Raw genomic sequence first — 26,804 nt, forward strand, 5'->3', positions numbered from 1 at the left:
ATTATACTGGTAAAAGTTCCAAGTGATCATTTTATATGGAATTATGGCATTTAAAGTACCAGTAGAGTTTGTAGCCAACCACTTCTATTTTTCCTTTCAGAACCCTATATCTCTTAAACTTTGCCACATGAACCCTAAACTCTGCTGTTTTTATCTTAAGGCCCATGTTTTTACTTTCCCCCTCATAGATGGAATTTTTAAGGGTTCCCATCTCCATTTGACTGTCACTAGGGATGAATTTCTGTGAGGTCTGCTTGAGAGCACCTAAAAGTGAGCTCTTCAGCTGGTGCTTCAAACAGAAAAATGGATCATGGGAGGACAAGAATCAATTTCAGTAACTGCAGGCCACATTTCACTGATGGTGATTTCGAGAGAATTCCATCCAATAACACCTCCTTTTATCATTATGAACATCTTTAAACATTTCCATTTAGAATTCACAAGAGAAAAGTGGGTGTGTTTCCTATAGAGCAACCTGAAGAATCTTTGCAGTGATGGATCTCTTTTCTATCTTAACTGTGGTAGTGGATACACAAGCTTAGGTATGTGACAAAACTGCACACATACATGCTCACACACACATACACACATTCACATGAGTGAATGAACAGTAACAGAACTAGAGAAATATGAATAGAGTTGGTAAACTGTATCTGGGTCAATATCCTGGTTGTGATACCATAATACAATTTTTCAACATACTGCCAATGGGAAACTGGATAGAGGGAGAATGATATTTCTCTGTAATATTTCTTATAACTGAATATGAACTGATACTTCTCTCAGAATAAAAAAGTTTTTTAAAAATCAGGAAGAGTAACATCCATGATTCTGATTTAATGATAACATTTACCCAGAGAATAATCTCCTGAGATGTAAATAAATGTACACATTTTCTTGAGGTCAAACCAGAGAAAATTCTTCCAAAATATAAGCTATCATATTGATATCTGTGTTACATACTGATGCTTTAGTTATATTGTGTAACTAATGAGATCTCTTGATATTAACTTAATTGTGGATTAAAATAATTTTTTATCAAATATAAGAAGACAAAGAAGTTATCTTAATACCTCCTGACATATTTAATACATACAAAGATTTCCCTGAAATACATATCTGACAGTACTCTGAAAAGTATCAATTATACAAAGAAAAGTGTAAAATATACAAATATTCTGCATATAAAATTATATAAATATAAATATAAATATAAAATTATTCTACAATTTAAATACCTTTTTTCTATAAATAGAATTCTAGAAGCTTTAAGAAATTTTCAAAACAAAAAGCAGTGCTACATTTAAGGAAGAAATAAACATATAAACCATATTTGCATATTTAAACAATGAAAGAGATATATGTAAATAGTTGGTTTAAATTTTACCTTGATAGAAGGAATAGGCTTTTTGGGAATGAAACAGTTTCTCTCAATTGGGGAAAAAGTTGCATTTTGCTCTTTGAGCCTGATCTTGTTCTCTGCTATGATTTTCTTGCGCTGTTCAAGAAAAGGTCCAAAGCTTGGCAGTTTCTAAAGGGAACACACAAGAAATCATGTTAGTTCTTAAGCACATAACTATTAGCAACCAACCAACAAGCAAATGTGTACTTGGGAATTGTTTCATTGATACTGGATCTTCATTCATTTCTGGACCCCTAGTCTTTTAGGTATCAGATTCCATGTTATTAAAAAGAACACAAGGGTATAATACCTTTACCAAATATGTATATATTGGATATAAATGTTAATTAAAATGCATTTCTAAATAGGATAAATTTCACAATGGTGAATGAAATCCATTCACTTAAAACAATAGCTATTAGCTAAACCATTTGTTTGGGGTGTATTGACAGAAGGTGAAACCTATTGATGCGTTTTCCCCCCTTCATCAGGTTTTTAGCACAATATAGACACAGCCGTAGGCCCTGACAAATGCTTTTGTCAATAGCAAAGGTACTTTGCCAAAGTTCCAATCTGTATCTTTATTTTATTGTGTTCAAATTCTTACTACATCTCTTTAAAGATTGTAATTAATGTGAATTACAATTTACTGGAATAGCTAAAAAACAAAATGGTAAAAATATTGATTCTCCTGAACAGAAAATAATTTTTTTTTGCATGAAGGAGGCAAAAATAGAAATGAAAGCAGAGGCTATGTCAAGTGCTTATGTAAACTCTATCAGTATTTAAAATCACATCACATCTTTAAATCTCAAGGTTATTCAATTGTACTTTACAAAGTTCATTTAGAAAGATACCTGGGTGTCACAGAAAAATGCTAAGTGGTTTCAAGTTAACACGAAAAATGCTCTCACACCATTCATTATTCCACAATTATTTCCTCTTCACTTTGTCCTTCCCCTCTTCTAGAACCTTTGATCTTCACTTTTACTGACACATACTGTCAGTGATAGACACCACTGAATTCCAAATGTTTTGTGTCAGCCTGTAACCTGGAATTGTTAGGTCTCTTTTATAAGCTGGCAAAAACACCTCTTGCTCCTGCAGAGTAAAGCCATTTATCTAGTTGATGGAGGCTTGGAAAACTACAACACTCCAAGGTCATCCTTGGTCAGAGATAACCTAACAGGTGCTTTCACGAAAAATCACATTTGTTTCAAAACTCTGGCCTCCACTTTCCAGGTTGCATAATGCCAGGCAAATGAAGTCTCTGGTTCTCTAGAGCTCTCCTCAGAGTAGGGAAATCAAACTTTAAACATGTTCCAATCAAAGTAGACCATAAACTACAACTGAAAATTTATGTTAGCAAAAAATACATTCATGTGAAAATTTCTAAGTTTGATACTTCCACCATCAATTCACCAGAACCATGTCAAAAAGTAAAAATAAATAGAACAACATTATGAATGCCAAATTAATTTATGCATAAGGATGATCAAAATACATGGAGTTTAAATTTTTAAAAAAATTACATTAAAGGATACTTTGCCATTAATTTCCCTCAAAATATTTCCACTTGCTCAGGACATATTTATCAAATTGTTTTTGTCACTTTCAAAAGCAATTCTAGATGTTCTCTTTCATGAGCACCTTTACAAAGTATGATCAAGATACAGTGAATGCTGCTGTTGAGTTCCACAGGTTCGTAAAAAAATCACAACATGTCCTCATCCACCTCACTCACTGAATCTAGCACTAAGTGATTTGCAGCTCTTCCTTAAAGTTGAAATGATCCTGAAAGGTAAGCATCTTGAATCACTTTTGGACATCAAGGTAGCCATGACAGTGCAACTGAAGACACTAAAAAGGACTTCTAGGACTGCTTCAGAAAGTAACCTGAATAATGAGATAAATGTGTTTGAAGTGAAGGGGACTATTTTGAGGGAAATTAGTGGTAATGTGTCTTTTAATGTAATCAATTTTTAATTAAAATAGAAACTCTGAACCAGTTGGAACAGAGGTTAGGTAGAACCCTTGAAGACGTTGGTGTAGGAAAAGATTTTATGAACAAAACCTCAGTTGCCCGTCAACTAGCACAAACAATCAACAAATGGGATCTCTTCTTATTAAAAAGCTTCTGCACAGCAAGAGAAACCATCAGCAGTGTGAAGAGACAACCCACAATGTGGGAAAAAATCTTCACCTGCTCTTCCTCAGACAAAGGTCTACTATGTCGAGTCTATAAAGAACTTAAAAAGATCAGACCTCCCAAAAATTTAAAGACCCAATCCAAAAATGGGCATCTGAAATGAACAGACATTTCTCAGACAAAGAAGTAGAAATAGCAAATAAATACATGAAAAAATGTTCAACATCACTGGTCACTAGAGAGATGCAAATGAAAACAATGCTGAGATTTCACTTCACTCCAGAAAGAATGGCTGCTATCATGAAATCAACCAATAACAAATGTTGGCGGGGCTGTGGGGAAAGAGGAACCCTGCTCCACTGCTGGTGGTAGTGTAGACTGGTGCAAGCACTGTGGAAATCAGTATGGAGATACCTCAAAGAACTAGGACTGGAAATCCCATTTGACCCCGTTATTCCACTGCTGGGGATCTTCCCCAAAGAATTAAAAGAATCATACCACAGTGATATATGTGCACCCATGTTCATAGCAGCGCAGTTTGTAATAGCTAAAACTTGGAAACAGCCCAAATGCCCATCAACTGGAGACTGGATAAAGAAAATGTGGTTTTTTTATAAAATGGAGTACTACTCAGCCATCAAAAAGGAGAAATTAGAGACATTTATAGCTAAGTGGCTGCACATTGAGGCTATACTCTTAAGTGAAATAAATAAGACACACATGTGTAAATACCGAACAGTTTCTCTGGTGTGAGAAACTGAAAGTGTAAATAAGGACTAAATGTATAATAGGTCATGTGAAATAGGAAGAAAAGGGGCAAAGGGGAAGGAAGTGGGAGGGCTAAGGGAAAGGATAGAAGGGAATGGGATTAATATGATAAAATGGAAAAATAGGAACAAAATTTTTGTAAATAGGGAGGGCTGGAGGGGTTGAAGGGAGGGCTGGGCAAGGGTGAAAAACAAGAACCAAGAGAGACTATGTGAAGGTGCAAATTTCCAATGATGAATGTCATTATATTGTATACCTAAAATGTACCAATGATTAGAATGAATAATCGATAATGTAAAATAGGAATAAAAGGTCCAAAGGGGTAGGGGTAGTGGGAGGGGCAGGGGAAAGGAAAGAAGGGAAAGGAAAAAATGATGAGAAATGGAAAAAATGGAAATAAAGTCTTTGTAAATAGGGAAGGGTGGAGAGCATGAAGGGAGGGTTAGAAATGGGGAAAAAATAAGAACCAAGATGCATTATATAAAGGTACAATTCCCAATGAGAAATGTAATTGTGTTGTATACCTACAATGTACCAATAAAAGAATTTAATACAAAAAAAAAAGAATTTAAACATTCACCATATTTTTCGATCACATAGCATACAGTCAGATTAGAACCATGTACTTCATCTCTATATCTTAATGTTTTCCTAAATTATAATATTTAAAGGTTGCAGCCATATGAAATGATATGATGTAAGGGGAATATATTTTGTATCTATTTTACTGTAAAGTGATGCTGGCTTGTTGAAAGTTTAAAATAAGTAAGAATATAAAAAAACTTAATACTTATCCTATCTATAAATATCCTTAATAGACTAAAAGTAATGCTTGTTTGAAATGTCCTCATAAAGAAAGACTTTTTTCTCTCTGGGGCAGATGAGATCCTGGAGACTACACTTGGTTCTGAAGAAATGTTCCCCTTGGGTCCAGACACCATTTCATTTGGTGGTGAGCACGTGTCATGTGATGTGAATCTTGCCAGAATGCTCTTCTCCTATACATTAAGGACTCCTATATCCTAATCTTTTATTCTTGAAGATTATCACGAATGAGTATGTGTGTTAGTTACTTTTCTCTTGTTGCTGAGACAAAATACCCAACAAGGAAAGTTAGAGGGGACGGGTTTTATTTGGCTTATAGTTTGTAGAGGTTTCAGTCTATAGTAGGCTAGTTCCAAGACAGGGATGGCAAACAGACACTGCAGAGGAGAAACAACATGGCACACACAAAGTAGCAAAACAACAAGGGGCCTTAACAGTGTCTTTATGCGCCTTTCATCTTATTCAGACTACAGGATTAGGGCGGTGCCAAACCAATCACTCACGTGTAGTGGTTTAGTAATCACATGCCCTTAATCCTAGCATCACACATTCCAGATTTAGCTACCTTCAAAAAGGACTGTATGAGGCTTTGGGGGGACATCTAGACACAAGCCACGGAAGTAAGTGTTTAAACACATCTGATTCCAGGAGACCCCTCAGGTTAACAAATCCCATGAAAATACAAGCCATAATCTGATCTCCTGATTGGATCTTTTTTTTTCATGCTATATTATATTACATTTTAAATACTTTATTTCTTAGAACACTTTTAGGTTTACAAAACAAAGTTCAAAGGCACTTAATGAACCAATATTCATTCATTATTATTAACTAATTCTATATTGTATTCAGATATTAAGATTTTCTTAGTTTTTAACCTGATATCCTTTTTTTCTAACATTTTCATATTTTATTGGTCCATTTAAGGTATAAAATATAATGACATTCATCATTGGAAATTTGCACCTTTACATAATCTCTCTTGGTTCTTATTTTTCCCCCTTCCTCTGCCCTCCCTTCAACCCCTGATCTCTCCCTATTTAAAAGACTTTGTTTCCATTTTTTCTTTTTCTCATATTAATTCCATTCTCTTCTTTCCTTTCCCCTACTCCCCCCTTCCCCTTCCCCTTTGCCCCTTTTCTTCCTATTTCACGTAATCTATTATACCTTTTAGTCCTTATTTACACTTTCAGTTTCTCACACTAGAGAAACTATTTGGTATTTACACGTGTGTCCTATTTATTTCACTTAAGAGTATCACCTCAATGTGCATCCATTTAGTTATAAATGTCTCTAATTTCTCATTTTTTATGGCTGACTAGTAATCCATTTTATTAAAAAACCACATTTTCTTTATCCAGTCTCCAGTTGATGGGAAATTGGGCTGTTTCCAAGTTTTAGCTATTACAAACTGTGCTGCTACGCACATTGGTGCACATATATCTCTGTGGTAGGATTCTTTTAATTCTTTGGGGAAGATACCCAGCAGGGGAATAGCTGGGTCAAATGGGACTCCTAGTCCTAGTTCTTTGAGGTATCTCTGTACTGATTTCCACAGTGGTTACACCAGTCTACACTCCACCAGCAGTGGAGCAGGGTTCCTCTTTCCCCACAGTCCCACCAGCATTAGTTATTGGTTGACTTCATGATAGCAGCCATTCTTTCTGGGGTGAAGTGAAATCTCAGCATTGTTTTCATTTGCATCTCTCGAATGACCAGTGATGTTGAACATCTTAACCTTACTTGGCACCATTACTTTTATCCGAGTTTTGTAGAGACTATTCAAAACAAACTTTTAAACATAAATCAAAAGAAACTCTTTTCTATTTATGTTATTCTTTATCTAAATGGAAAGAATGTAGTTATAGTTAAACCATGATTTCGAATTATTGCAACAGTAATAGCGATGATGATAAGTATTTGAAAAGCCCTGGATACTGAATGGAAAACAGTCAGGGTAAACATCTAGCAGCCTATTATTCTCTGTAGTCTTCTGCATTAGTTGACCACATTTGCCAGGTATAAATCATATCACACTCCTATGATTCTAATGTGCTTAATTTTTTATAATTATTCCCATAAATAGGTCTTCAATTTAACATGAAGATTCCTATAGACCTTTTCTCCCTATTTCATATTATCTACTATACATTTTTTATCCTTATACACTTTCAGTTTCTCATACCAGAGAAACTGAAAAAATAAGAACCAAGATACATCACGTAAAGGTACAAATTTCCAATGATGAATGTCATCATACTGTATACCTACAATGTACCAATAAAATTAATGAATAAAAGAAAAGTAAAATAAAGATTCCTAAAGGATTTTCTAAATACAATGGTTAGAAGAATCAAAGAAATAAAAGGCTGACTGCTGCCCAATTTTTCTTCAAGTGGAAAGCGCACATATACTAAGTATCAATGACTTCTCCTTAAACCTTCAAGCCAGATTAGGTTCATTTCCAATTCCCCAATGCCATGTAGAGGCTCTAGAGACTGAGGGTAGCATTCAAAGTTTCAAGGCTACCTTAAGCATTGTGCATCCCTCATTAGTTATAAAAACTTTAGTACTTTCACAAAATATATGCACTAACATGGATTGAGGTTTCTGGGGAAATTGAATGTTTTAAAAAGTGAAGTGCTCTGAAAATATAAAAGATTGATTCTTTTCTGCCTGAGGTCACCTTTACACATATCACACTAAGCCTACATTTGTATTCCGATTTTGCCCAAACAAACAAACAAACAAACAAAAACTCAAAGCCAAACAAAGCTAAAAAAAGTGAAGAAGAATGCATAGTTGGCCACCATGTATATGTACTATCAGTGATGATTAGTAAAGCATTTATTTCAAATCACTGCCTGAACATATAGTTAATTGATTTCCCATTGCAGAAGGAGAAGCAGCAGGGTTTGACAGAGGTAGCAGCAGGAACTTTCCCTCTTCATTCATTATTTTCTTATAGAAAAAGGTTGTAGCCTGCGGTAACTCAAAGCAAGAAGTTTTGAGCACAAGAGGTTTTGAATGTCATGCCATATTTCTTAAACAAAGGAAAAAAGTTCTTTAGGAGAATCAAAAGCTGCTTTGTAACTGATGAGCTGAACAAAGCACAGAAATGGTGTGATTTTTGTTTTTGTACTTTCTCCAGGGATTCATCATTGATGAATTTGTTCTCACCAGAAAAGCTAAATCCTACCCATTTATAGAGAACTGTATCTCACACTAAAACTGTCTCTATCCAGATATAAAAAGCATTACATTGCCAATAGAAAAGTGATAACATAATGAATCAACAAGGATCCCTTAAGCCAGCAAAGCATTAAAGTACAGAAGTTTATTTGGATTATAATTTATTCATGGATCAATCTAAAGGTAATTGAGCATATTATGAAGTAAAGGGCTCTTGTTCCTAATAGAAGCAGGAACTGCTATCATCCAGTTTAAACTGCATAATTTTATGAGGATAGCAACAAGTTGGTTAATAGCAAGAGTCTATAGCAGTGTAACAGACTAACTCTATTTCTTAATCATACTATCTTACCTGATTGGAAACAATGACATCAAGAAAAGTAATTATTTGATATTTAAACGGTAATAATGTGAAAAGATAAAGGGATTTCGGGTTTAAACTAGGTGATATATAATATATATCTGGTTTGAAGGTTGAAGGAGTAGTCATATATATATTATACTATACATACACACACCATCAATCTATTAATGTATCTCTTTTGTGTGTGCGTGTGTATGTGTATGTGTGTATACACTGACAGACTGAAGGGTAAGACATATAGAAATAATACATATGTCACAACTGCCTAAAAGTTGATCTTCAGTTTTTTCAAGAGACATATAATACTATCTATCAGTAAATACTATTTACTATTTATCTTATGACATTATTTCAGCAAATACAATACTATATATACACTCAGGGCCAAGAATGGTCCTGTATACATTAAAGGCTAAATAATATCCATGTAATTAATATGTGTGCAGTTATCATCATTATAAACTTAAAAGTGTCTTTTACTATTCAGTAAGGGGTAGTGCCAACTGAATGATATAAAAAGTATTCCCAGTTATTGCACTTATAAAGCTATGACTCACAAAGTTGCAAACTTTCACAGATAAGAATGGACCTTGCATTACAAATATTCATAGATTTGAAGTAGCTCACATGTTTGCTGGACATTGTCACGGTTGTGCTGCTGTGTGCTTACTGTACAGTGTGATAGTGTACAGCTGTATAGTGCTCCGTCAGAGCCCCGGATGTCCAGAAGCAAGAGGAAAAGCAGTGGTCATGTGGAAGTGCAAAGCAATAATCATAGGGGAGAAAAAAACCAATAACCATAGAGACAATAAGCGAAAATAACTGAGAGACTGGATGGAGGTGAGAAGATGGTAGACATTGCTCATTTTTATAACATGAATTGTTCAACCATTGGCATAATTCTAAATAACAAGGACAAGATCATGGAACATGTGAAGTCTGCTGTGCCAATGAATTCAACTATATCCAAAAGGCATGGTACAATGATAGAGGAGATGAAGAAACTTCTCCGTGTGTGAATGCAGGATCAGCATTAGTGTGGAGTCCCATTCAGCTTAATGCTTACTCAAGAAAAAGCTAAAAGCCTGTTTGAAGACTTGAAGAAAAAACAACTTGGACAGGGTGCATTTTTCACTGCCAGCCATGGATGGTTTAACAGATTCAAAGCTAGAGTCAACCTTCACAATGTAAAAGTAAGTAGTGAGGCTGTGAGTGCAGATACCATAGCTGCCCAAGAATTTCCAGTAACACTTAAGAGAAATTATTGATGAAGATGCTCATTGACCCAAACAGGTTTTTTTTTTTTGGTGCTGGGGATTGAACTAGGGTCCTTGCGCTTGTGCAGCAGGCGGCGAAACCACTGAGCTAAATCCCCGGCCTCCAAACAGGTTTTTAACATCGATGAGACAGGACTGTTCTGGAAGAGGATGCCAGAATGAAGTTACATCAGGAAAGAGAAAAAGTGATTCCAGGCTTCAAAGCAGCAAAGGACAGACTTACTCTACTCTTTGGTGGCAATGCTCCCAGAGATATGAAACTAAAGCTTGTTCCTAAGTCATGGGCTCTTGGAGCCTATCTTATTTTGTTTGAAATGTCATTGTGGGGTTTAAATGAAGTGATTTACATAGAGTTCTTAACACACTCTAATTTCAATTACCGTACACTGGACATGATCCAGGGCACCATAAGGGATGGAGATGAAAGGTCTCTTTTCTATTCTGCATCATCAGAGTTCAGTACTTCTTCCCTTCCCACATTATAAAAGTATTCAACTACTTACATTTGACACTGATTTTCATATAAAAAACAGTCTCGGTATGGTTTATATGCAGAAATGCACACCTTACTCATGTGCAATTGGTGTGTAATGTTTAATCAGTGATATAACTGAAGGCAATTTTTCAAGATATTATCAAATTTGGGCAGTTGAAGACAATAAGCAGACACACAGAATGGGACAGTCTCTATATTATGTCTTATTATAAGCTATGGGGTCAGTAGGACATGCAAAGTATATAAAATATAACTGTTAGTTTAACCAGATAAACTTAAACATACAACCTTTGATCAAAAATTAGATATGTGAGTCAGTCAAAAGCAATTGTAGCCCATGTTTCATAGTTTAAGTAGAAAGCCAACACTTACAAAGTGGTTCGGGTCTGATTTAGAAGTCAAATTTGCATGAAAATCAGAGTTTTGCACTCATTAGCTATGTGACTATGAGCCTATTACTTCACTATTCTGCTACTAATTTTCCTTATCAACGAAAGGAGAATGACCGTATCTAACTCATGATGTTGGTATAAGCATTAAATGGAATAATGTTTGTACAGTGCATGCCTGCCAATTTATTCCTGTGAGCTCTAACTGCTTATGTTGTCTTGTGCATCATGCTCTGCATGCTCTGTTAGTTCATGCATCCCCTCTGCTGGGAATGTTCCTTCCCCATTTTCCTTTTCACTTTATCTGTTACTGATGGTAACCCCATCAGTAGCACTCTGGGCATCCAGAGCACTTTGGGCATATTTTAATCCTTGCATTTCTTCTACTGTCTGCTCACCATTAGCCAGTGCTTCCACTTCCCCACTTGAGATCCTGGAGAGTTTTTAATTCAGCACATGACAGGGACATAGTATATCTTAAAAAATTTAACAAATGAATGAATGAATATCTTGTCTGTATACAAAATCTGGCTTGGATGTTTGAGATTTCAGACAATCTCAGATAATTACTTCCACAAAGAAATTAAATGGAATAATTTCTTTTAATATAGAAAATTACATGAAGTAAATAATATCATACCTACATAACAGCTGTGATTCATAAATTGAAAAAAATTTATGAAGGGTGAGACACTTGAAGTCATGTATAAAAGACAGTCTGTGGCCTGAAAGAGCCTATAGTTAATAACAATTGCTATTCCCTGTGACAAGGGTTATTGCAAAAGTGACACTGGCTTTTCTAAGAACAATGACAATACGAACATAACCCAGGCAAGGGTCAGGGATTGTCTAGAGGAGTTGACACCTGAGCCAAGTTCTGAAGGATGAGGTGAAGTGGTATGGTAGTGCAGACAGAGATGGGAGGGTCATGAAAAAGGAAGAAAATCCTCCAGGTGGAAGAAACATCAGAAGGAGAAGGTGACACTTTGGAAGAGACACCTGGGAGACAGCAGACTGCTAATCCTCTGCTCTCTTTAATAAGATACAAGAAGGTGAGGCCCATCCCTTGTGGAAAGTGAGCTGAGCACATCATGCTGTGATGTGGTTAGGTAAATAAGGTATTAAGAGTGCATCAAGAAAAGAAATTCCAGCATTACAATGCATGCCACCAAAGGATGATGCTGGTAAGACTTGCTCTTTGCCAAGTGCTGTATAGGTGCTAGGCTTAGGGCCACAAGGACAAAAGCAGTTTATAGCTTTGTGAGGAAGACTGACTCATATTCAAAGAAACTGAGGTGATAAAATTATTATTTTAATATTTAAATAGTATTTAGATGACTTATACCAGGTTTCTCTAAAGTAACAAACTGTCAGTGCTTAAATTAATAATTTTTACAGCAACTCCGTTAGGTCGGGATTCGGGAAATGTGGTCGTGGAGGCAACGATTTAGAAACAAAATAAAGAGATGTTTCAACTGCTGTGCCTAGAGAAATGCAGACTCATATTGAAACCAAAGGAGAACAGAAGAGAGAAAATAGGGAAAGAAGGGGAAAAAACAAGAAGAGACAAAAGAGCACAGGACACAGAGGGAGCCGAGAATGAACATGAAATGGCTGAAGAACTTTTGTAAAGGGAGAACCAATACTTCTTTCAAGATTATTCCAATTTAGACCCCACTGCAGACAGGCAGGTCTGCCCACACCCTACCAAGGTCCTGAGTCATGCGGAAGACACCGAATCACCCTGCTGCAGACAGGCAGCCACCTGGTTCCACACTACAAAGACGCAGAGGACACCAGACCACCAGACCAAGGTACTGAGTCCCACTGCTCCCAGCCCAGAGGTAGGGGCTTCTGAGCTGCCGTCCCACTGCTCCTGGTCCAGAGGAAGGGGCTTCCCGGTCACCATCCCACCCGCTGCTCCCAGCCCAGAGGAAAGGGCTTTTGGGTCACCTTCTGTCCTGCTGCTCCTGGCCCACAGGAAGGGGCTTCCGGGCCACCATCCCTCCCACCATTCCTGGACCAGAGGTAGGGGCTTCTGAGCCACCATCCCACTGCTCCTGGTCCAGAGGAAGGGGCTTCCCGGCTACCGTCCCTCCTGCTGCTCCCAGCCAACAGGAAAGGGCTTTTGGGTCACCATCCCTACCACTGCTCCCGGCCCCTGTCCCACCTCACCCAGCTCAGAGGAGGTAATCCGTGCAGGCTCTAACAGCCCCCTGCCCCAGTTGAAATGAGAAAACATGTAAATAAGTCTCAAAACCAGACTTCCAGATCACCTACAGCAACCCCAAAGGGAAATGAGATGCAACATTCTGATGTTCAACCACCTGGACCCACTGAACTTGCAACAAAAGGGGATCTGGAAAAATGAAATCAAAAATAATTTCTCATATAACAGGAGGAATTGTGCCCCTAGTGCAAGACATGACTAATAAATCTAGAGAGGAGCTCAGGAATATGATGGAATCCCAACATAAGAAACAAATGGAATCCATAAAACAGATGCAAATAGATTTCCAGGACATGAAAAACTCCATTGAAAGTCTATACAGCAGAATGAGCCAATGTGAGGACAGAATTTCAGATATAGAAGATAAGACTGTAATTAGTGATAAGGAAAAGAAAAATTGCTTCAAACTTATAAGGGAACATGAGAAATCAATCCAGCAGCTGCTAGATGATGCAAAGAAGAATAACATAAGACTGATTGGGCTCAATGAAGAAACAGGAGAGAGTAGAGATGACATAAAAAAACTCTTCACAGAAATAATGGCAGAAAACTTCCCAAGCAGGGGAAAAGAGCATGACATACAGATAAGTGAGGCATATAGGACCCCAAATAGCCTTGATCAAAAAAAAAATCTACACATAGGCATATAATTGTTAAGGTTCCAGAAACACAACAGAAGAACAAAGTTCTACAAGCAGTCAGAGAAAAGAAACAAATCACATACAAAGGAAAGCCCATCAGAATCACAGCAGACTTCTCAACACAAACCATCAAGGCAAGAAGAGTTTGGCGTGACATATTCCAAGCCTTAAAAGAAAACAGCCTCCAACCCAGATTGATGTACCCTGAAAAACTCTCTTTCAAAACTGATGGAGAAGTAAGATACTTTCATGACAAAGAGCACCTTAGGAACTTTGTGAAGACCAAACCAGCACTCCAAAGAATTTTACACAATATGCTAGGAACACACATTGAGGATCACAACCCCAAGAAGCAAAACAGAATGAACCCATCTGGCATGACAAGAAATTAAATGTAAAGGGGGAGAACCCAACAAAAAGAAAAAGTCATGGCAATGACAAGTCAATATGCTTCAGTTATAACCATCAACGTTAATGGTCTCAATTCACCAATCAAAAGAAATAGACTGGCAGAATGGGTCAAGAAGCAAAATCCAACAATATTCTGCATATAAGAAACACACTTAATTCAAAAGGAAACTCATAGACTGAAAGTTAAAGAGTGGAAAATGATACTCCATGCAACAGGAACCCCCAAAAAAGGAGGAGTAGCTATCCTCTTTGCAGATCAAGTAGATTTCAAACCAACACTGATTAGCAGAGATGAAGAAGGACACTACATCCTTGTACAGGGAACAATCCAAGAGGAAGAGATGACAATCATAAATATCTATGCACCAAACACTAGTGCGCCCAACTATATAAAACAAATACTAATGGACATGAAAAGTCATATATACACTAATACAATTGTACTGGGGGACCTCAACAGCCCACTGTCACAAATAGATAGATCAACTAGACAAAAAATAAGTAATGAAATACTAGAACTCAATCGAACTCTTGAACAAATGAACTTAACAGATGTTTACAGAGTCTTCCACTCCACAAAATCAGAATACACATTCTTCTCAGCTGCACATGAGTCATTCTTAAAAATAGACCACATACTCACACATAGAACACTTTAAGTAAGTGCAAAGGAATTGAAGTTATCCCCTGTATATTATCAGACCATAGTGCAATGAAATTGGAGACCCATAGCAAAAGAAACTGCAAAAATTTCATAAACATGTGGAAATTGAACAACACACTTCTAAATAACCAATGGGCCACAGAGGAAATTAAAGAAGAAATCAGACAGTTCCTTCAATTAAATGATAATGACAATACAACATATTGGAATCTATGGGACACAGTGAAAGCAGTCTTATGAGGGAAATTCAAACCAGTGAATACGCATATTAGGAAAACAGAATGAGCCCAATTAAACAACCTGATGCTGAACCTCAAGCTTCTAGAAAAAGAAGAGCAAGATAACCCCAAAGCTCATACAATGGAGGAAATTATAAAGATCAGAGGAGAAATCAATGCAATGGAGACTAAGAGAATGATACAAAAAAATCAATGAAGCCAAGAGTGGATTCTTCGAAGAATCAACAAAATTGACAAACCTTTAGCCAACTTTGTCAGAAAAAGGAAAGAAAAGGCCCAAATCCATGAAATTAGGAAGGAAAAAGGTGAAATTACAACAGACCCAGCAGAATTCCAGAGGATCATCAATACCTACTTCCAGAACCTATATGCCAATAAGATAGACAACACAGAAGAATTGGACAGATTCCTAGATACATATGAATTACCAAGTTGAACGAAGAAGACCTAAAAATTCTGAACAGCCCAATATCAACCAATGAAATTGAAAATGTAATTAAAAACTTATCAACTAAGAAAAGTCCAAGCGCTGATGGCTTCACTGCTGAATTCTGTAAGACATTTAGAGAGGAACTGCCGCCACTACTGTTTAAACTCTTCAATGAAATTGAAAGGGAAGCAATCCTTCCAAATTCATTCCTGGAAGCAAGCATCACTTTGATCCCCAAAGCAGAGAAAGACTCAACCAAAAAGGAGAACTATAGGCCAGTCTCACTAATGAACATAGATGCAAAAATCCTTAATAAGATAATGACAGACAGAATGCAGAAGATCATCAAGAAGATCATACACCCTGATCAAGTGGGATTCATCCCAGGGATGCAGGGATGGTTCAATATATGAAAATCCATCAATGTAATGCACTATATCAATAGAGCCAAAGACAAAAACCATATGATTATCTCCATAGACATAGAAAAAGCATTTGACAAAATCCAACATGCATTTATGATAAAAACCCTACATATAATGGGAATAGATGGTCTCTACCTCAAACTGATAGAAGCCATCTATGAAAAACCAACAGTCAATGTCATACTAAATGGTCAAAAACTGAAATCCTTCACACTAAAGTCAGGAACCAGACAAGGATGTCCACTGTCACTACTCTTGTTCAATATATTTCTGGAAACATTAGCCACGGCAATTAGACAAGAGAAAGAAATAAAAGGAATAAAGATAGGAAATGAAGAAGTCAAATTGTCATTATTTGCAGATGACATGATACTCTATATAGAAGACCCCAAGAACTCCACCAAAAGTCTTCTAGACTTAATAACCAAACTCAGTCAAGTAGCTGGTTACAAGGTCAACACACAAAAATCAATAGCTTGCCTCTACACCAATGACAGACTCACTGAGAGAGAAATAGGGCAAATAATTCCTTTCACAATAGAATCCAAAAAACTGAAATACCTAGGAATCAACCTAATGAAAGAAATCAAAGACTTCTTCTCTGAAAACTATGGCACTCTGAAAAGAGAGATTGAAGATGACATGAGAAAATGGACAGACATCCCCTGCTCCTGGGTAGGAAGGATTAATATAGTGAAAATGGCCATACTCCCAAAACTGCTATATAGATTTAATGCAATTCCAATTGAGATCCCAGCAGCATACTTCATGAACCTTGAGAAAACAATCCAAAAATTCATTTGGAACAAGAAGTGACCCAGAATAGCAAAAGCAATTCTAGGCAACAGAGACATGGCAGGGGGTATCACAACCCCCAACCTGCAACTATACTACAAAGATATTGTGATAAAAACAGCATGGTACTGGCAAAGAAACAGACTTGAGGACCAGGAGAACAGATTAGAAGATTCAGAAACAATGCCAGACACTCTCAGCCATCTCATCTTTGATAAAGGAGCCAAACACCCTCACTGGAGGAAAGATAGCCTCTTTAATAAATGGTGCTGGAAAAATTGGGCTTCAACTTGCCAAAGATTAAAACTAGACCTGTATCTCTCACCATGCACTAAACTAAAATCGAAATGGATTAAAGATCTAAATAGTAAAATAGAAACTCTGAACCAGTTGGAACAGAGGTTAGGTAGAACCCTTGAAGACATCAGTGTAAGAAAAGATTTTATGAACAAAACCTCAGTTGCCTATGAACTAGCACAAACAATCAACAAGTGGGATATATTCTTATTAAAAGGCTTCTGTACAGCAAGAGAAACCACCAGTAGTGTGAAGAGACAACCCACAATGTGGGAAAAAATCTTCATCTGCTCTTCCTCAGACAAAGGTCTACTATCTCGAATCTGTAAAGAACTTAAAAAGATCAGACCTCCCAAATTTAAAGACCCAATCCATAAATAGACATCTGAAATGAACAGGCATTTCTCAGACAAAGAAGTAGAAATAGCAAATAAATACATGAAAAAATGTTCAACATCACTGGTCATTCGAGAGATGCAAATGAAAACAATGCTGAGATTCCACTTCACTCCAGAAAGAATGGCTGCTATCATGAAATCAACCAATAAGAAATGCTGGTGGGACTGTGGGGAAAGAGGAACCGTGCTCCACTGCTGGTGGGAGTGTAGACTGGTGCAAGTACTGTGGAAATCAGTATGGAGATACCTCAAAAAACTAGGACTGGAAGTTCCATTTGACCCAGCTATTCCACTGCTGGGGATCTTCCCCAAAGAATTAAAAGAATCATACCACAGTGATATATGTGTGCCCATGTTCATAGCAGCACAGTTTGTAATAGCTAAAACTTGGAAACAGCCCAAATGCCCATCAACTGGAGACTGGATAAAGAAAATGTGGGTTTTTTTTTATAAAATGGAGCATCACTCAGCCATCAAAAATGAGAAATTAGAGACATTTATAGCTAAGTGGCTGCACATTGAGGTGATACTCTTAAGTGAAATAAATAGGACACACAGGTATAAATACCGAATAGTTTCTCTGGTGTGAGAAACTGAAAGTGTAAATAAGGACTAAAATGTATAATAGGTCATGTGAAATAGGAAGAAAAGGGGCAAAGGGGAAGGAAGTGGGAGGGCTAGGGGAAAGGATAGAAGAGAATGGGATTAATATGAGAAAATGGAAAAATAGGAGCAAAATTTTTGTAAATAGGGAGGACTGGAGTGGTTGAAGGGAGGGCTGGGCAAGGGTGAAAAACAAGAACCAAGAGAGACTATGTAAAGGTGCAAATTTCCAATGATGAATGTCATTATATTGTATACCTAAAATGTACCAATGATTAGAATGAATAATCGATAATGTAAAATAGGAAGAAGAGGTCCAAAGGGGTAGGGGTAGTGGGAGAGGCTGGGGAAAGGAAAGAAGGGAAAGGAAAAAATGATGAGAAGTGGAAAAAATGGAAATAAAGTCTTTGCAAATAGGGAAGGGTGGAGTGCATGAAGAGAGGGCTAGGAATGGGAAAAAATAAGTATCAAGATGCATTATGTAAAGGTACAATTCCCAATGAGAAATGTAATTGTGTTGTATACCTACAATGTACCAATAAAAGAATTTAATAAAGAAAAGAAGAAAAAAGATTATTCCAATTTAAATCCATATTCATGAACTCTAGTTAATAAAACCTGCTACATACTATCATGCCTTCATGAGAAGTTTGGAATAAAATCAGGGAAATAGGACTGAGTTTCATTGTTAGGTTGGCATATAGCTAAAGAGATTAGAAACCAACAGAAAGCAAGATTTAAGGGAAAGGCAGAGTTTAATGAGAGCAAGAATTCATAGCCAAAATTGACTTAAAGAGTGTAGTTTCTAAAGACTTTGTAGCACCTCCAGAAGGACAGGATGGGGTGAACTAATCTGACGTCTGGATTATGTAAGTAATTAATTGTGAGGTGAAATGAGAAAAATAGAGAAAGAGATACACAAATAAGGTGACATAACTCAGGTACAATAATCTATTACTTCCAGTAAAGGTCAAGAAAGGCTTTATAATGAAGGAGGCATTTACTCTGATGAAAGATTTAGAAAGGGGAAACTAATGTACAGGAGGAAAGAGAGGAATGAAGTAAAGAAGCTATAAGATGAGCTCACTCTTAGATGGCTAAAACGTAGTAATTGACTGGCAGGGGGATGTAGATAAATCTGGAAACTATAACAAGGGTTCTGAATTTTGGGCAAAATGGTTTGGATCTTACTCCTTAGGGTGTACCAGAGCCTTGAAGTAGCAAAAGGAAGGGAGGATTATGGGATCATGGTTGGCAGAGAGAAGAGTGTAATCCTGAATATTGGAGATAAGATTCTGATAGTAGCAGGAAAGTCAATGAGGTGATCTATAAGATGGTTAGTACTATTATTTACAATGTTATGGGGGGAAATAGAAAAAAAAAGTTTCTGTGGCATGATGGTCATTTCTGTGTCAGTTTGACTGGGCTAAGGGACCTACAGATAGCTTCCAAAGCATTCTTTCCAGGTGTGTCTGTGAGGGTGTTTCCAGAGATTAGTATCTGAATTGGCAGTCTGGGTACAGGAGATCTATTCTCACCAACATGGGTTGGCATCATCCAATTTTTTGAGGACCCAAATAGAACAAAAAGATGGACCAAAGGCAAATAGTTGGGTTTTTTTTTTCTGGAACTAGAACTGGGACATCTACATTCTCCTGCACTTTGACAGTAGAACTCTGAGTCCTTGGGCTTTTGAACTAGGGATTTACTCGAGCCTACTACCCCATGCTCTGTTGTCTGGCTTGCAGCCTCAGAAACTGAATCACACAACTGGCTTTCCTGGTCTCACAGCTTGCAGAAGATGTACCATAGGATTTCTTGGCCTCTATAATCAAGTGAACCAATTTTTATACAGTAAAACATTGGTTTGCAAACATAATTCACGCCAGACACATGCTTGTAATACAAAGCACTTGTATATCAAAATGAATTTTCCCATAACAAATAATGGAAACTCAGATGATTTATTCTACAACCCCCAAATATTCATATAAAATGATTACAATATTGTCTTAGTTACTTTTTCCTTTGCTGAGACAAAATACTCAACACTCAAAGTTAAAGTAGCTCAGTTGTAGAGGTTTTAATTCATAGTTGGCTGGCTCCAAGAGCGTCATGGCAGGGGGGCATCACAGAGGAGAACAGCTCATGGTAGGCAGAAGGCATCAAAGCAGGGAAGTAGCAAAGAAGCAGCAAGTGACAACAGCAGTCCTCTTTCTGTCCCTTATATTCTATCCATGCTACATATTGCCCTAAGGGTAGCACTCACATACAGGGTGGGCCTTTCCATTATTCACACCCAGAAACTATGCCAAACCAATCAGTGGACTAATTTCATAATCACACACTATTAATCCCAGAACCACACACTCTAGATCCAGCCACCTCTGAAAAGCCTCATCTATGATTGCATGAGGCTCTAGGGGGATATCTAGACATAAGCCATAAGAAATAGTGTAATATAATACAAAATAATAAAGTAAATACAAAATATAATGAAAAATAAACATATTAACTCATACTTACATTTGAAAACCTTTGTGGCTAGTATGAAGGAGACAAGAGAGAGAAGGGTTATTGTATAGGATGACTTTCACTCTCACTAATGGAATCACTGCTATTGGCTCAATGGAATCATTTTCTTTTTGTACAAGGAGGAACCTATCCAGTAACACTTGCTTTTGTCTTCTTTTGAGGATTTTGTGGAAATGTAACATTGCATTGTCATTAACCAGATTCATTGCTCACACTGCTACAGCTTTATTTGCTTGGTGCTGTTCTACAAAATTTTGCACTTTTTCCCACATTTTACACATCTCCCTAATCTCATTTGAGGTGAGGGATTCCTCTGCTTTTTTCTCCTCCTCTGCAGATGAGATCTCTTCCATAACCTCTTGCTCATAACCTCTTGCTCATCCTCTTGGGGGATGATCATCCACAACTCCATAATTATATACATGGGGGGGTGGGAGACAGAGAGAGAGAGAGAGAGAGAGAGAGAGAGAGAGAGAGAGAGAGAGAGAGACCATTGGCTCAGCTGTGATCATATGACATTTGGCATCCCATACTGTACTACTCTCACTGCAAGACATCACTTGTTTATCAAGTTAAAATTTATTAGAAATGTTTGCTCATCTTGCCGAACACTCTCAGAACAAAGTTATTCACAATCCAAGGTTTTACTGTACATTGAATTCCCTTTTATATATATCCAAATATGTCCTACTGATTCTGTTTCTCTGATGAACTCTGACTACTGCATATGGTATTCAGGAAAATAGGGAACCAGTGCTGACATAACCCCACAGCAAGGGCCCAGCACTGCTCTTCACTCCCACACTGCCCATACATCCCGACTTTCAGTGGCCCTCCCTGAAACCACCTCAAAGTTGTCATTATTCCTATAGGGCCTTCAAAATTAGGAACTTGGGTTATCTAGGGGCTTAACAGGTTTTAAACAAGTTTCTTGTTAGTCAAAATGAACATAAAGCAGTGTTGGTGGAGAACCTAGGCAGGGTGAAATAGAATTCATTTTTATTTCCTTTCCTGCTTGTTTTCTACAGTGATGATAAGGAGGTAGGGTGTCGAGGAAGGGGAATCAACTTCCTCAACAATAGCTGAAGGGAGAGATGGTTATAAGTTCTGTGAAAGAAGGAACCCAGCCATCATCATCATCATCATCTTCATCAACATCAGGCACATTTATTGAACACTGCTGTACACCAGTGTTCTTTGCAAAGTATGTGAATATATTGTCTCTTCCTCACTGCAACCCTAGGAGGTGAGTATATTTGTATTCGTTTACAAAAGACAAGACTGAGTTTCAGGAAGGCCAGCAACTTGTTCCAAGTCTCACCATTAATAAATGGCAGTGCCAGTATTCAAATACCAGTCTGAACTATGCTATCACTCACATTTCTTTGTTTTCCTCATAAAGCTCTATGCAAGGTTTTTAATATATATTTATTAATGTAAAAAGCATTTTGCAAACATATTCCTTATCTTGAAATCTATGCTTCTTGTTTTTCTTATGCACAAATGGTGAGGGAAAAGTGTTTTGCACTGAAGAAACCATTACAAAAATGCTGAACACATACAAAGCAAAATATCTGAATTAGTTCAGTCCTGTTTATTACTGGCCTTGAGTTTAATGAGCTCAAGTTAATACAGGTGAAAGGGCAGGGTGTTACATGCAGCAGTTAATGAAATACCATAGAGCTGCTGAGAAAATGATTAGCAGCCAAATGTGAATTTAATATACTTCATCTTCAAGAAGCAATGCCCCATGGGAGGATCTTGCTGGGAGAGGAGATCTGGCATATTGGAAATAGCACTCGCTGGAGAGTTAGGAGATGGGGCTCTGAGCTTAGCTTTGCTATCAACTGGTGCTGTGTCTCATGACAGGGAGGTGACTCTCTCTGAGTCTCAGTTTTCTCATCTATAAAGTGAGGGGTTTGGACTAGATGATCTATGAGGTCCCTCTCAGCTATTTATTATATTCTGTTTTAAAATTTATAGTTAGAAATTCTTAGGGTTTATACCCAGGTGGTATCATGTGTCATAAAACACAACTCTTTCCTCTATCCTTACCTATAGAGTATTCTGAGTCTATTTAAACTGTAAAATATGGATCCCATGGATAACATTTATCAAACTTTCAAGGTTGGATGAGGACATATCTATTTTAGGCTTCATTATTGAAAGATACAAACAAAAATGTCATACCTAATTTATATCTTTACTAAAGAGGGCAAGGGTGAAAAATAAGAACCAAGAGAGGCTATGTAAAGGTGCAGATTTCCAATGATGAATGTTATTATATTGTATAGCTAAAATGTACCAATGATTAGAATGAATAATCGATAATGCAAAATAGGAAGAAAAGGTCCAAAGGGGTAGGAGTAGTGGGAGGGGCAGGGGAAAGGAAAGAAGGGAAAGGAAAGAAGGGAAAGGAAAAATGATGAGAAATGGAAAAAATGGAAATAAAGTCTGTAAATAGGGAAGGGTGGAGGGGGTGAAGGGGGGGTTAGGAATGGGGAAAAAATAAGAACCAAGATGCATCATGTAAAGGTACAATTCCCAATGAGAAATGTAATTGTGTTATATACCTACAATGTACCAATAAAAGAATTTTTAAAAAAAGAATGAAATTTTTATGGATGATTAATAAAAGAAAAAGTATTTTTAAATGAAAGCCATTATAAAATGGAAAATTCAAATGACTAAAATTACATCTAGAATTACCTTCACCAAGTTTGATAACTAGTTGTAACTAGGTGTAACTCACCTGAGACACATTCTACAGAAAATAACAGTACACATATTAGAAGTGAATATAAGTGATAACAGACATGATATTACCAGGGAAGTGAAAAATACAACACACACACGAATGTATAGCTCACATGGTAGAATCATCACTGATTTTAGAATGCAAAGTAACTGAATGACTTGGTACTTTGTGAGCTTCAGTTTTCATCAACATAAAACAGAAAAAACAATGATCACCCTGCCTATTTGCTCTTCAGAACTGTTTGAATAGGCAAAACATTAATAACATAAAAACACACCTTTTACTATTTTGAAAACTGTAAAGCAGTATAAAATTAAAGTTTTACATTATTATATTGAATAAATTTCATTTATGCTAAGTATAATAAATGATATAAAGATGAAGTGATATTTCTGAATTATAAAAATGCCACAGAATATTGCTACATATAAAGAAAGACTTCTTGAGCTATAGTCCTTCCAATGTGCTAGACTTGGATGAAATAACTTGCTTTTGAAATCTACCTTCAAAATGCTATAATTTGATGGCTAAATGTTGCAAAGAATGTCAAGGGAAAAAAGCAATGAGGAAAAATGGAATAAAAATTACCTTACACAATGGGATAGAAGCAAATGAAAACAGAAAAATGAGGTTATGAAGGAAATAGGGCTGCTATAAGTAAGAAAAAAAGAAAGCACACAGAATTTCGGCTGTATTTGGAATAGGAGATTAATCAATTTTCCCCATATTTATTCAGTGTGATACCTAATATTTTTCTATGTGGAAACACCTGGATGGCTTCTATGAGTCTTTTTAGCTGAAGGTGTGGCACAGGACATAGGTATTACACTTTGAGGTAATTTGGAGTTATAGGTCAGGGAATATTGGAATAAAATAATCAGCATTTTAAAGGTCAATTTTTAAGGTTTCTATGCTAAACAGGAGATTTATATTGGAAAAAATAAAAACTTCTTTAGTTGATGTGTCTAATAGAGTTAATTGTCAAATTAGTAAGAATTATTTAACATGAGAAAAACATGCTTTATATATTTGGCAAAGAACTCCATGAACAATGACTTCTGCATGAAGTCAAGTACCAATAACATTCCCATGACAGACTTCATCACACAACCAAGGCTCACTTTCTGGTTCTATTTCACCCAAAAACACTGTAAGATTTTTGGTGTTTTAGGAAAAGACCCTGAAGGAGAAACCTAATAAACTATGCCCTTGGCTAATGTTTCAGAAATATTTATTGAGTATTTAATTTTTCTCTAGCAAATTCTCTGGGCTAGTCACTGAAGACAATGGGAAAAACATGATTTCTGCTCTCAGGGAATTTGTAGTAGTTTTGAGTGAATGATTATCACTTAAACATATATAACATTTATCACAATTTACAATGAGAGATACCGTACTTATTTGTTTATCTGTTTAAGTGTGAGTCTATAAGATAACCTTTCTCCCTTTGTATTCAAAAGGCAAAATCTTAGTTCTTGTCAAACCAAATTATCCAGTTACTCTGTATCTGCACTTGAGAAGTGGAATATGGCCGATGACTACGGCTTGTCCACTACATTCACAATAATTGCAACCAGGCACCTGATACCACCCAAAAGGCTAAAGTGTTCCCAGTGTTAATCTTTAGCTTCCTTGATCTACAAAATGATATTTTCATGCTTTTTTCTCTCAACATTTACTTTGCAAATCCTATGGCCACATCTTTGAGCTCATCTACCTTTCATGTCTCAGCATCATTCAATCTTGTAGATCCTCCCTTCCTTAAAACACAAGCCTCCTTTTCTCCTACATCTCTTTGAAGCATCTCCTTTGCTAGATAATCTTGCTCTGTGAAATCTGTAACCATTATGATATCTAAGGCTCAGCCTTGAATGCTCCTTTTCTCTTCTAGCAACATACTCTTTCCAAGTGATTTAATCTTTGTCAATAACTTTAGCATTTAGTCTTATGGCTTTTAAACTCCAGTTCTCTCCTTTATACTGTACTCCAATTCATAGTTTCAGCTTCTTAACATAATTAAATGTTGAAAAGGGACTTCAAACTCACCATATCTTAAAGAGATCTGTATTCAGGCTTTCTCACGCCAGTTAATGGAACAACAGCTGACCCATTTGTTCAAGTACAAAACATAGGATCATTCTGGGTTTCTTTCTTCTGTAGATCCAGCCCATCAGCAAATTCATCCAGGCTCCATTCCAACATACATCTCAAATCTCTCCTTACCTCACCATCTTCCTTGATACGATTTTAGTTCAAGGCTCAACTGTCTCTCACTTGGACTACTTCAGCACCCTCCGAGGCAATTTGCCTACTTTCTCCTTGACTTGATAGAATGTATTCTTCATATAGTAACCTGAGTAACTGTCTCAAATAGAAATTATAACACACTATTCCTATGCGTTATATGTTCTAATAATTTCATTGAACTTAAAATAAAATCTAAATACATCATTATGACTGCAGGCTTATCTTATTCCTGCCAACTTCTTCAATTTTATTTTTTAACATTCACCCCTTTACTCATTACACTCCAGCCATGCTGATCGTGTTATTGTTATTGATAAAATGTCTTATATGCTCTTATGGCCTTTATAGTTACTGTTCTTTTTGTCTATATCCCGATCTTTGCATGACTGATCCTTTCCAAGTTTTGGGATTCAGATAAAATTTCACCTCTGAAATACTCTATGACTTAATCTAAACTATGCCTTGCAAATGACACTTATCACATATCCCTTTTAATAACCTTTACATTGTTTATATATTTGTTTTGCACCTACTTCCTCTCTATAGTGTATGAGATACCAAAAGACAATGTTTATCAATTCTTTTTACCAATGCGTCCCTAGAACACTGAATAATTCCTGGTCCTCTGTACACTACCAAATGAATGAATATTCTGGGTTGCAGTATATTTATAAACCAGGTAGTACCTGATCTTAGCTTGACTTCTAATCCTGGTTCCATTATTAACTACATTTTTGCCGTAGTAAAATTTTGCTTAACTTTCAGAGGATCTGTGTTCTCCTTCACAAAATAGGAATGACATAAAGTTAAAGTAAGGATTATATGACTCACATAGATTATATAAAACGAAACAAGCGCTTGATGTATTGTATGGACTGAATAGGTTATATCATCAACATCATTTATTGTTATAGAAATTGTAGAAATGTACTATACTTTCCTAATATTAAATTTGTGAATTACTTTTATACACAATAAAAATACCTTATTTATTTTAAATATTTGTTGTATACTTCATATTGCTGTTTGCTAGAGTTAACATTCCCCATCCCTCCTGAAAATTATTTTTCCCAGCATTTATAAGAGAAATCAATGGATTAACTATGTTTTACATGATGGAGAATTGCTTATTTCACACTTAGATTATATACAGTCTATAAAGTCAGGATTGCTCATATAGTTATGTAATTTTGTGCTCCACATGTTTAAATAAGTAAAATTAAGAAAATGAAGATTTGATAGTTGAAGAGTAACTGTAAGCACTAATGT

At 36.5% G+C, this 26,804-nt stretch overlaps 1 protein-coding gene across 7 annotated transcripts in view; it reads right to left on the minus strand.

Moving 5' to 3' along the window:
* Window positions 1-26,804, minus strand: part of Dpyd (dihydropyrimidine dehydrogenase) — a 901,729-nt gene that overhangs the window by 23,516 nt on the left and 851,409 nt on the right. For all 7 annotated transcript variants that reach the window (XM_087212682.1, XM_087212683.1, XM_087212680.1 and 4 more), the window contains one exon: window positions 1,388-1,531. In XM_087212682.1, coding sequence (XP_087068808.1) covers window positions 1,388-1,531 — 144 coding nt within the window. The remainder of the gene's footprint in view (window positions 1-1,387; window positions 1,532-26,804) is intronic.

The sequence above is a fragment of the Heterocephalus glaber genome, unplaced genomic scaffold, assembly GCF_053883595.1.
Source record: "Heterocephalus glaber isolate CG9 unplaced genomic scaffold, H.glaber_assembly_v1.0 deba00001442, whole genome shotgun sequence".
In the NCBI taxonomy this organism is placed as follows: Eukaryota; Metazoa; Chordata; class Mammalia; order Rodentia; family Bathyergidae; genus Heterocephalus; species Heterocephalus glaber.